Below are 12,838 nucleotides of genomic sequence, written 5' to 3' on the forward strand. Positions count from 1 at the left end.
GAGAAAAATCTGCCATGCTCTCTACCCTCCCAGAAATGATTTATCAAACATGTGTGGCTTGGCTTACCCAGACCAGCCTATTGTACAGCTACTTATGTACGTTTGCTTTCTCCAGGGGCGGGAAATTATGGTGACTTCATTTTTGTTTCATTTTTTTAACTAATTTCAACTCTCCATGTATACAGTTTGCGGACCCTGGAAGAATTCTAACCACACTTGAGTCTTTTTGTGAGTGGCTAGAGAATAGAGAACAGAGCTGCTGGAATCAGTCACTTCATTGTGAAGTGAAATGTACATCTGTTGTGAAATAACATTTCAACAATCGAAATATACATGTCAGCAATTTAGTTTTTAATATTAGGATTGTCTCCTAATAGCAAAGTAGCAGATTTTATTTTCAGGATGGAGAGAACTCTTCTCTACGGGTGGGGTGTACTTAAATCCTTCACATGCACTCTGGAAGAAGTAAGTGAATGGGTTGTATTATGTCACAAAAAGGGAGTCTTTGTTTTACAAAGGTTAAACTACATGAGAACTATGTTTAAAAAGTATGAAACCATATAAACTATGAAAATGATTTAATATGAAAAATTAATTTGCATTGGCTTTTTAGAAGCATGTCTTTCATAAAATCGAGCTTGGTATAGATATTCTTTCCGTATAGAGCTGTGGAATCCCTTCACAGTGTGGGAGGGAGTAGCCTTTAGCTCTCCTTCCCGCTCTGCATGGCTCTGTGGGGCTGCGAGAGCTCTGAGGGACTGGCCACCTGTTGGCACTGAAGCGTAAGCAAAGTCCTGTGTTTCTCCCTGCAGGGAGCTAGCTCTAAAGGGATGGAATTGACATTTATCTCTAGTTTGAAAGACCAGGGAATCCATTTTTCGAATTTGAGACTTCAACATTTATTTCACATCACTAAGCTTTGGTAAAGTGCTAACTTTTGTTTATTACAAATACTCCTTTTTAAGAAAAATCACTGTAATTTATAACTGGTTGCAAGGGTCAGAGAGAAGAGAAAAGAGTGACTAATTGGAATTGTTTAGTAGAGTTGTTATATGTATTTTACTTAGCAGATTTTCTCCCCCAAAATTAAATGTGGTTCACATTGGCTTTTACAGAAAATGGTATTTGTGATTAGAATTGTGAAGGTGGTGTTCTGAAGGAAGAAGTTTTTCTTGGCTGCATGAGAATAAAATGGTGTATAAGTTATGAATGCCTTTATACCAAACGTTTTCTCTGTTCAGAGTAATATATATGTTTTTATTTATAAACGTGCATTCTACTGGTTGGATTTGTGGAAGACTAACAGAAATTGTAGTTTGTCTGCCTGTCCAAATCTGTGGAGGTGGCCAAAGGTGTCTGCATGTCTACCTGCCCGTCCCCTCGTCCGTATTTCTCTGTGGGCCAGGCGTGTCTGCACACACGTCTTCCTCTTGAAAACAAACATTTCAGCATAAGGGGAAGAGTGGATACCACCATTTCTAGATTCAGGTCTATCTTCGGGAAGCTTGTCTGGGTTACATGACTTTGCGTTTTCTCCATTCCCAGATGATAAGCAGCATAAAATCTAGGGAGAGGAGAAACGTGGTGAGATTGGATGGTGAGTTCAATCTTGACCAACTTTATAAGTATTTTAAAAGCTTTTCAACACGAGAGGATGATGAAATGATGTTGTGTGTTCTTGTCATGCAATCTAACACGGAGTCTGGGGGACAGCGGAGGGTTATGACAGGGCAGAGAAGATGACTGTTCTTTATCTGTCAGCCATTTGTAACAAAAAATTTGCATGGATGAATTATACTTTTCTTCTTGTGAGTTCTGGTTTGTAAGAGGAAGAAGGACATTTTAGACATATTTCAGAACTGAGTGGCTGATGAGGCCACAGATAGTTTTTCAAGAGTTCGGGGAAATCAGGCAGTGTCTCATCTGTTGTTAATTAATGAAATGAAACTAGGGTCACTAGAGTACAACAATGAATGAAAGGTCAGTGAATGGAAAAAACTGTCAATGAAGGAGGGTGTTAGCAGAGTGGAACATTGTCCTAGATAAAGATCAGGGAAAATGTACTCTTTGGCTGAGGTAGTGTTTTCTGGAAGTGACTAGGAGCCATAGTTTGGGACATTTCAGTCCAGACTGAGCACTAAATGAATGCTCTGATTTCAACGAAATCTGTTAAATATTTTAAGGCTATTCAGGTTTGTGCCAGAGATTAGTTGAAAAGATAGTAAAAAAAGTTTTTTTGTTTTATAATGTGTTCTATAGTGTATTGTTGCTGTTTTGTTTGGCTTTTTGGTTTTGTTTTGAGGTTAAACACTGGTTTCTTGCTCTCAATTATTTCTGTTCTCTTAGAATTTTCTAGAACCACCCTCACTTTAGAGATTCCCCCTGAAGTTAAAGTGATTTGGGATCACGGTAATAATTAGTGTTAAAGCCGACCTCAAACAGCCCAGGCCTGCTGACTCTGTCGATGATGGTTGCCAAATTATACCCCCTCTGAGAGTTGCCTTGTGGAGGATGGCCTGGAAGTCCTTAGGACAGCTTCACCACCATCTTGCACACTGTGATCATGAACAAACCAGTGACTGTATTTCTATCTTAACTAGTTCATCTGTCAGCTCTGTTCTTGGTTTCATGTGAAATGAGTGCATTTAGAGTCTCTCGTGTCTCTGCTCATGTCAGACCGCTTTCCCTTTTTTCTCTCTCATTGAAGCTTTTGAACCATATATGGCTCTGGGGAAGTGAGGCTCTGCCATCAGTTTGGGAGAGGCCCATGGCCATTTTTAGCCTGGTATTGAGACCTAGCAGGTCACGGCTAGTGAGGGCAGGACCCCATAGAAATCAGCAAGACTATCCCTGCATCCTTACAGTTAATCCTGTAGTATTTGGAGAAGATGCATAGCACAGCAATTGACAGTATGGTCTCTAGGGCCAGACTGCTGGGGCTCATGTCCTAGTTCTGCCAGTTGTTACTCCGTGTCTTTTTGAACCTCTGTTATCCTATCTGTAAAATGGGAATAATGATAGCACCCACCTCCTAGTTATAAAGATTGAATAAATACTTGTAAAGTGCTGAGAGCAATGTGCGTCACTTAGTAAATGTTAGGTAATTCTTTGATTACTTATATTATTTGTACATCTGATTACTTATAAATTTAAAATGGAATTCAAGTGGAGTTTCCTTGGATTGTCTCTCTTTTCTCTGAGAATGTTTACTGTAATATTGTTCTGTTGAAATTAAACCAGTGACTAGTATGTGAACTGTTTTGGAGCCAGGATAGAAAAAAAATGTGAGAACAGTTCTTTGTAGAAACACCAGAACCACAGAAGTTAGTAGAAGCTAACATTTAAACTCATACAATTAAATTGTAATCAAAATAGTGCCTGTCGGTTATTATGGTGGGTAGGTGTGAGATAGGCAAAGAATGGTGAGACCCTCCCTTTAACACTTACTATTATAAAAAATACTTTGGGGAAAAAAACCACACACCTCACTTAAATATAACTGTATTATGCAGTTAGACTGAAAAAGAACAGAACACTAATAGGAACAAAATTATAAATCCTAGTCCATGACCCTCATATACATAGGCCAATATAGGCTGACCCCTTTCTTGAGATTGACAGTAGGTCATGCTCATGGGTGTAGGAATTCTGACTGACTCCATCTCAGTACTTGGAGTGGTGGCCCTAGTGTAGCATTTCCTTAAGTATGAGTTGCCCTAGCTATTAAAAGATTTTAGTGGGGGAAGTGGCAGGGGTCAGGCCATGGTCAAATAAGTTTCTCAAACTTATTTGAGTTAAATTAAGCTTGTTTTTTTGGAGATATTTTTTGGGGCCTTTAATATGCTAATGTGCACTGTGATTCTCCCAGGGAGGTAGGATATGCAGTACTTCCCTTTTTTTTTTTTTTTTTTAAAGATTTTATTTATTTGACAGAGAGAGAGACAGCGAGAGAGGGAACACAAGCAGGGGGAGTAGGAGAGGGAGAAGCAGGCTTCCCACTGAGCAGGGAGCCCGATGCGGGGCTCGATCCCAGGACCCTGGGATCATGACCTGAGCCGAAGGCAGACGCTTAACGACTGAGCCACCCAGGTACCCCACTCCCCTTACTTTTTGGACCAGTATCTCATCTGTTAGCTTCCTGCAGGACCCCAGTGCTTTGGCGCACACTTTAGGAAATGTAACCTGAGAAACATTGCTTTTTTCCCTTTGTGTCTCTGGTGAATCCTAACAAGATGTAGCTGAACAATTAGCTGCAGATCGAGGGTGGAGGAAGGCCTCACAGGTGAGGCTGGGTCCTGATGTATTTGAACTCAGCCTGGGGCGCTCTGCCACACGATCGATCGTGGGACTTGTCTGTGGTTGGCTGGCTGTGCGTGCGTTCACAGGGCATGGCAGTGTGGTGGTATTCTGGATGAGAGAATAGCACCGAAGTGTGAAATAACAGTGGCTTCTGTGTGGCTGGAGGTCATGCTTGGAAATGGGAGGCAGTGAAGCCACGAACCTGTACAGGGACACGTCCTGAGGGCTGCATCTCTCGCAGGAAGGAGCTAGGGAGTTCTGTAATGGAGCCACTTACTCTTTCCATCAGGTTATCCTAAGAACTTCAGTAAGCACACTGCTGACGAGTAAAGACTGTGCACTTAGGTAGGAGGCTAGGAATGCATACTTGAGCATTTTGCAGGTGGCATAGTTGTCACCGACTTCCTGCCACCCTAGCTTGCTGCCTCGTGGAACCGGTACTGAGCCTAGACAGTAGACACAGAGTCCAGATTACTGCCGGGGACAGAAGGGATGACACTGTCCCCTCCCAGCTCCTTGCGCATCTGCAGTTTTTGAGGGCGTGTTTTGTATGCTTCTGGAAGTGGACTGAAGACTAATAGAATGTAACTCAAGGATCCGAAGATAAATATTAAAAGATTTTAGTATCTTGTTTAAGGCTTGATTAAAGAGGTAAAAGTAGGGGCTGCCCTGTCTCCTAATAACATGTTAATTGTTTTTAATTAAATAGTACTAAAAATATACAAGTATTTCCTGTGATCCAAATCTCTTTGCTTCCTGACAAGTAGTAAGGGTTTGGCTAGCAGGGGATTTATCTGAAAATTTATCGGAATCTTTAGGTTCTGGGTTTGGGTTTGGATAGCAAGGAGTGTTTAGATTGGAAAACCCAGGGAAGACCCTACTAATTTTTTCTTTTCCAGAGGAGGTGAGTGTGCCTCCTGTGTCTGGACAGATTTCTCTTCATTACGAAATGGCAAGATTGTGACTTAATGAAGGTCATAGAGCAGATCACTGTAAGGACTAGACTAGGAAAAACGGGGTTCTTCTGGGTCTAAGAATCTTGTCACGAGGCCTTCCTGTCCCCTAAGCAGTTAGGGTCTGTCACCACTTCTTCATAGTGCTCAGCAAAATGAACTGCGGAGCCCAGGAATCCGTGGTAATTATGGGAACCTTAATTAATGGTCCAGGAATTTCAAGGGCTTGATGTGGAGGCTGTTTGCAAGAGTAGGGGTGCATATGTTTGTGATACCTATGAAATTAAAAAAAAACCTATATAGTAGGAAGATTTAAAGTTAATTCTAGAAAGAATTTTTAATTGATCAATTTTATTTTGATGAAATAACATCTGGCCTCAGTTCACGGGTTTTTTTTTTAAATATCCTCATTTTGCTCCTGTGAATATTTGTCTTGGCTTGGTTATTTGCTACTTATTTTAAATTCCCTTTAAGTTCCACAGAAAATCATTCCTTTGGGGGGTGGGGAGCCGGGAGGAAATGTAGGGTATGTGATGTTGGAGAGCGAGAGAGAAAGAGAGGAGTCCTTCCAAGTGTCCTCAGGGCCACATCCCCCTCTCGTGGCCCCGTAAGCTAAGGCTCGGTGCCAGGCTGTGCACCGTACTTAGCAGTTGGTGACTGTGGACAGCAGTATGTGTGTAGGGGTGCTCACTTACATCTGTGGGATTTGCTTTTGCTTTTTTTTTTTTTTTTAAGATTTTATTCATTTGGGGGAGAGAGAGAGCACGAGCAGGGGGAGGGGCAGAGGGAGAAGCAGGCTCCCCACTGAGCGGGGAGCCCGATGTGGGGCTTGATCCCAGGACCCAGAGATCACAACCTGAGCGGAAGGCAGACGCCTAACATCTGAGCCACCCAGGCGCCCCTGATTTTGCTTTTTAAACTGTTTTGTTTGAGCAGTTCATGGAGGGCTGATTTTTATCTTTGTATATGGCCTAATTTTATGATGTTTATTCTTAGGTGGGTTTGCAGAGTTCTCCCGTTGTTTCCCTGGCCTCTGTGAAGGAAAATCTGCTCTAGTCCCTACCTGCATTTCTCAGCCTTGCCTACCTGTTGCCAACATTGGGCCAACCCGAATTCTTCCCAATCTTTATCTTGGCTGCCAGCGAGATGTCCTCAACAAGGTGGGTGCTTTGAAAACATCCTTCACTGCAGGGTTTCTTGTTAGTAGCTGGAGAAACTGTGATTGCCTGTTCGCTGTCATTTTAAGCACATGCTGCTTCCAGAAAGGAAGTACACCATGCTCAGTGTGACTGCCTGCAAGCAGTTGGTTGGGTTATCTTCTGGAGGGCTATTTTGTTTGAGGTTATTGATTGCCACAAGAAACCTAATCTGTTGTCATATTGGCTTGTTCCTCAAAGGTCCAGGAGACCTGGGATAGGACAGGATTTTTCAGAAGTTTAGCCTTATTTTCTTAGCGTATTAATTGTTCTATTGTAGTAATTGGGCACACTCAGGAAGGCTAAGGCTTCTTGGATTATTTCACATTTAGAAATGTATTTACTGAGGCACACTAGAAAGGGACTCGAGTTGGGCTTGGATTGAGGAAGGACCTCTGGCCAGAGGGATGGGGGGTGGGAATAAGATGGTGAGGCCAGGGCTAAGGGCATGCATTTCAGGCTCCCCTGTCAGAGGCTCACTGGAGCAGTTTCACTGAGAAGAGGGAAGAGCATGGATTCTCGCTGCAAAGGATGTGGGCCATACTGAACATGGTGTGCCTACCAAAGGAACCCATATTGGAACCATTGAGTATCTGATGGTACGAGCGGTAACAGTAGTAGAACTCAGCTCTGTCTGCCTCCACAGCTCATATGGTCTTAACCAGTAGTGGTGGGAACTGGGCTTCTCACTACCCAGAAAAGTGGTTTTTCCTTTTAAAAAAACTCTTTTTTACACCACCTGTAACTGAAAAAGCAGTCAAAGATGTTAATTCACCTGTTGGTGATTTACAGGTGCCACTTTCCTGTAGGAGGGGTGATACCTTAACATTTTCTTCTTGGGTAACTGAAAGAATTGGGCTGACCATAAATCTAGCTTCCACATTGGCTTGCGTTAGCATGTGAAAAGCAAAAATACCCTACCATTGGGCAGTGATGAGGCATTCTTTCATTTCTCTTTTTTGTTTTAAAAACTCCTGCCTCTCTAAAATTTTGCCTCAACACTGTTATTAATACATCTGCTTTTATGGTGAGATATTTGAAAATTGATAGTTTATACTTGTATTGAGCCTTTTCTGGTGGAGTCCCAGTTCCTTTGAACATGTGATTATTATTAATTCTCTTTTAAAGATAAGCAGACTATGTCACAGAAAGCAAAATTAATTTCCTAGAGTCACATGCATCCCTGGGGCAAAGCTGAAGATGCTTTAGTTAAAACTCAATCAGAAAATGAAATAAAATTCCTAGTTAAGAATCCTGTTCAGAATTACACCCCAGTTAAAACAAAACAAAAAACTAACCAGTCAGCAGGTGCTTTTTACAAATAATTGCCGTATAGATCATTTTTGTTGCTTTTGACATTACATTAAATGGCACATTTTTGCTATGTACTGTTTGCAGGTTTAACAACTGTGTCAGTTAATAACTCTGTGAGTGCCTGCAAGGTGAGAGCAGTTAAACTGGACCCTGGAGTTGAGGATGGGGAAGTGGTTTTTTTTCCTCCTTTAATTGGCTTCTCAGAATATACTGCACAGGATACATCCACAGATGCACTGGGAGGAGGGTGGGTATAGGGGGAGGAGTGGATTTATGGAAGTTCATGGGAAAACAACTTGGGCAAGGAGTTTCTGTGGAAGATTGTCTGGAAACTTCTTTGAGACAGATGTATGGATTAGAGAATGGTGAGAAGTCAGCATGCTTTGAAAGCGGTGAGTAGAAACTCATATTGACCTCTGGATTCATTGTTGAGAAGAGTCAAAGCACTGAATGGGATTTTAGTGATCATATAGTCAGTCTTCTTTCTTTGATAAATGAGGAAGCTGCTATTCCAGAAATATTAGATGAATTCCACAACATCACCCAGCAGATGAATTTTGGGACCTGATGTGCCTCTATTTCAGGATAGCTTGAACTGATCTTTCGGCTCAGCTCTCTGATTTAAACTTTACAGGAGAAGTAATATGCTTCTTCTCTTCCTGAAGATCTCCAAAGATGAAGATTTTATATTTTTTCCTTCTTTTTTTTTTAGATTTTATTTATTTATTTATTTATTTATTTATTTATTTATTTATTTATTTATTTTTTATTTGAGAGAGAGAGAGAGAATGAGAAAGCGAGAGAGCATTGCAGGGGGGGTCAGAGGGAGAAGCAGACTCCCCACTGAGCAGGGAGCCCGATGTGGGACTTGATCCCGGGACTCCAGGATCATGACCTGAGCCGAAGGCAGTCGCCTGGGTGGCTGCCCCTTATAATCTTTCCTAATAGTACATTTTTTTTAAATTAGAATTTAGAAGCTGAAGTCTTTAAAAATAGCAACTATAAGACCACTAATTTTATTACTTGTTTTTTTTTTAAGAAAGTGCCACCAAAATATTTTGAAAGCATGTCACAGAAATTTTCTTAGGATCATACTATTTACCATTTAAAATGCTAGGCTCTTTATATTATTGCATTTAACCCTCATATTAGGAGGTAGGTTGACCCTGGGTCGTTGTCACTTACCCAAGATTTTGTGACTGGGAAGTCATGTGCTCAGTGGCAAGAAATCATCCTCAAACTCAAGCTGCTCTTCTGGCTTTAAGTCCTATGTTTATGTAAGACCGGAAATACCCATCTTCTGGAAGATAGAACTCTCTGTAATAGGCTGTTATGAAGGACTGACAAATCACTGCTGAGATTTTCTTTCCCTGGTTTTCCTACAGCATATTCTATACCAGCACTGCCCACTAGAAATGTAATGTAAGCCACATACTTAATTTAAAATGTTCCAGTAGCCTTATTAAAAAAAGTAAAATGGAACAGGTGCAATTTTTTTTTTTAAAGATTTATTTATTTATTTGAGAGAGCACAGGAGAATGGAGGAGAGGGGCAGAGAGAGAGAAACTCAAGCAGACTCCACACTGAGAGTGGGGGCCCGATGCGGGGCTTGATCTTACCACCCTGAGATCACAACCTGAGCCGAAACCAAGAGTGGATGCTTAACTGACTAAGCCACCCAGGCACCCCGGTGAAATTAATTTTGATAACATTTTATTTATCACAGCATATCTAGCATTTCAGTGTGCAATCAGTGTAAAAAAACTACTGCTATATTTTTTTGTACTAAGTCTTTAAAATCCGGTGTATATTATACTCACTGCACATTTCAGGTGCTCAGTAGCCTCCTGTGGCTTCTGGCTACCACAGTGAACAGTGTAGGTTAATGCTTTCAACATGTATTCATTTTACTCTGGTTTCAAGGCATGGCTCTTCTGTAAAAGACCGTAAGAAGTTACTGGTAGCAAAAAGGATACTCTCAGTTTCTTTTTCCCTCACGACTATACTTTTGTTTCTCACAGTCTGTTCTTTTATTTTCTAGTCTTGGTACGAGGGCTGGAACAGGAATGGCTCATTGTACTAAAAGTAGTTTGCTGATGCCCAGATTGCATCTGAGCGGAGCAGGATTTGAGCAAGAATCTCCAGTTACTATGTGAAAGACTAAAGATTCTTGATTTCTTTCTGCCTTATCACTTAACGTTTCCAATAGAAACTTTTGTTTCACACTGAAAGACATGAAACAGATAATGGAACTACGTGTCGCCAGTAGTTCTAAGCCGGAGCCGGAGCCGGGTCTGCAGTGAGGGTGGCTTCTTCCCTGAGGCGCTCTGGTCGTCCTCCCTCCCCGTGTAAACAGTGTGCTGTGGGCGAGCTCACTGTTGCTCATTCGCTCTTCTAACAGGCACAAGGTTTTCCTGTGCTCCCTGGTTGGTCCGCCTGCCCTCTCTCTGGTTTTCTTGCCGGAGTCAGCCTAGACACACAATACTGGATTTCCGTATGGTCTAGGAAGACAAAAGATCCAAGTTATCAGTACACATACACCACACGGTGTGCAAGTTGGTTAGACAAGGCCTGTTCATTCTGCAGTGATGCACAAGACAGGCTGACTGACGGTAGAACTCCCTCCGGCAAGGCAGCGTGGCTCGTGGTGGAGAGCTGGCCTCAGAGCTGGGCAGTCCTGTGTCCCAGGGCTCCGCCTGACCAGCTGCATCACGTCAGCCAAGTGGCCGAATCTGGGCTTCTTCACCTACAACACCTACAAACCATAATGATTCCTGCCTTGTACTGTTCTGTGAGGTTCAAATGAAGTGACGTGTGCCAAGCACCAAGGACAGTTCCTGGTCTGTAGGGACCCTGATTACTGTCAGCAAGAGGCCGAGTGTACGAGCTGCTAGGGTGAGTGCTGGATACAGTGGGTGTGGTTGGTGGAGGAAGGCTGGACGGAGGAAGTAGGACTTAAGGTCAGTTTTGAAGGCAAAAGGAGTGGCAAATGCAAAATTATTTATTGAATTGACTTCAGAAAGAAAAATTACAAATCCGTTATCTAGAATTGTGATGTCTGTGGTGATTTAATGTGATCGCTCTCCTCAGTCTAGCTGAACATGGGAAACTTGATAAATAGAGCAGTTCTATTAAGGCGATATATCAATCTGTATCCCATATACTGCTCCACAGATTATAGAACCCATATTAGGAATTAGTCCAACTACAGGGCAAAGTTCATTTCACGGTTTAGGAGAGAGAAACTTTTTTTTTTTTTTTAAAGATTTTATTTATTTATTTGAGACAGAGAGAATGAGAGACAGCATGAGAGGGAGGAGGGTCAGAGGGAGAAGCAGACTCCCTGCCGAGCAGGGAGCCCGATGCAGGACTCGATCCCGGGACTCCAGGATCATGACCCGAGCCGAAGGCAGTCGCTTAACCAACTGAGCCACCCAGGCGCCCGGAGAGAGAAACTTTTAAAGATTTTTTTTTTTTTTATTTGACAGAGAGAGACACAGTGAGAGAGGGAACACAAGCAGGGGGAGTGGGAGAGGGAGAAGCAGGAGAGGGAGAAGCCGGCCTCCCGCAGAGCAGGGAGCCCGACGCGGGGCTCGATCCCAGGACCCTGGGATCATGACCTGAGCCGAAGGCAGACGCTTAATGACTGAGCCACCCAGGCGCCCCCTAGAGAAACTTTTAAAGGGAAAGAATTGTGAATGGAAATCATAAGTAATAATAAAATAATAAAATAAAGATTTGTTTTTTGACTAGAAAAAGTCATTTTTGAAAGTTTTCTTAATTGTATATTGAAGCCAGAATCCATTTTTTAAATTCTTAAGGGGCAGTCTCTTCTACTTTGCAGATGAACCCTTTTATACCCAGCCTGCTATATTCAGTGTGAGTGACCTACTTAGGTCTAATGAGGAGAAGACAGTTTGAATTAGTGAAAAATGTACATGACTTGTTTGGGGGGGGGGGCAGCTTTTTGAGACATAATTCATATACTGTATGATATATAAGCTATTTTTTAATGAGATGTAATTGACATATATAAAGTTCCAAGTATACAACATGATTTGATATTTGTATATATTATAAAATGATCACAGTAAGTCTAGTTAACTTCTGTCACCACACAGTTATTTTTTTTCTTGTGATGAGAACTCTTAGCAACTTTCAAATATACAGTACAGAATTATGAACTACAGCCACTATGCTGTAGTGATTTATTTTATTACTGAAAGTTTGTCCCTTCTGACCACCTTCACCCATCCCCCCCAATATGTTCTCTGTATCTGTGAGTAGATTCCTTTAGATTCCACATGTGATATCATACAGTATTTGTCTTTCTCTGACTTATCTCACTTGGCATAATGTCCTCAGGGTTCATCCATGTTGTCGCAGATGGCAAGATCTCATTCTTTTCATATGGCTGAGTAACACTGCATTGTGTACATATACCACATCTTTATCCAGTCGTCAGTCGATGAGCCACTTAGGTTGCTTCCATATCTTGACTAAATAATGCTGCAGTGAACATGGAGGTGCATGTATCTCTTCAAGTTAGTGTTTTCATTTCCTGCAGATACATACTCAGAAGTGGACTTGTTGGACCATATGGTAGTTTTATTTCTGATATTTTGAGGAACCTCCATACTACTTAACATAGTATCTGTACCAATTTACATTCCCACAAGCTATTTTTTAAATTAAGACAAAGTAAGGGAATGAATGTTTAATGAGACTCTTATATTATGTGCCACTTATTTTGTCCTCATATAGCTTTACAAAATAGACATCATTAGCCCTATTTTACAGGTGAGGAAACTAAAGCTGAGTGAGATTACACAACCTGTCCAAGATCATGCAGGTCCTGAATGGTAACGTGCTGGGTGGTGCTCTGGTTTTTCTGGGGCCAGTACCCATAGACTTTTAATTATTCCTGCCACACTGAGTTCATCTATGCCGCAGGAGGGGAAGGCCGAGCATACAGGTGCATGTGCTCCTAGAAAGGTAAATGTAGTTAGTGGAAATTTATACAAATTTGCTTCTGTTTCACATTTTTCAGTGTCACAGGAAACAAGATCATCCATC

General features: G+C 41.8%; 1 protein-coding gene across 1 annotated transcript in view; it reads left to right on the top strand.

The window, feature by feature from the left end:
• DUSP16 (dual specificity phosphatase 16) overlaps nt 1-12,838 on the top strand; it is an 80,909-nt gene that overhangs the window by 52,001 nt on the left and 16,070 nt on the right. The window contains exon 5 of the mRNA XM_045873841.2: nt 6,249-6,412. Coding sequence (XP_045729797.1) covers nt 6,249-6,412 — 164 coding nt within the window. The remainder of the gene's footprint in view (nt 1-6,248; nt 6,413-12,838) is intronic.

This window comes from Mirounga angustirostris, unplaced genomic scaffold (assembly GCF_029215605.1).
Source record: "Mirounga angustirostris isolate CCGP_5_RB_7025 unplaced genomic scaffold, mMirAng1.0.hap1 SCAF_5, whole genome shotgun sequence".
NCBI classification, from domain to species: Eukaryota; Metazoa; Chordata; class Mammalia; order Carnivora; family Phocidae; genus Mirounga; species Mirounga angustirostris.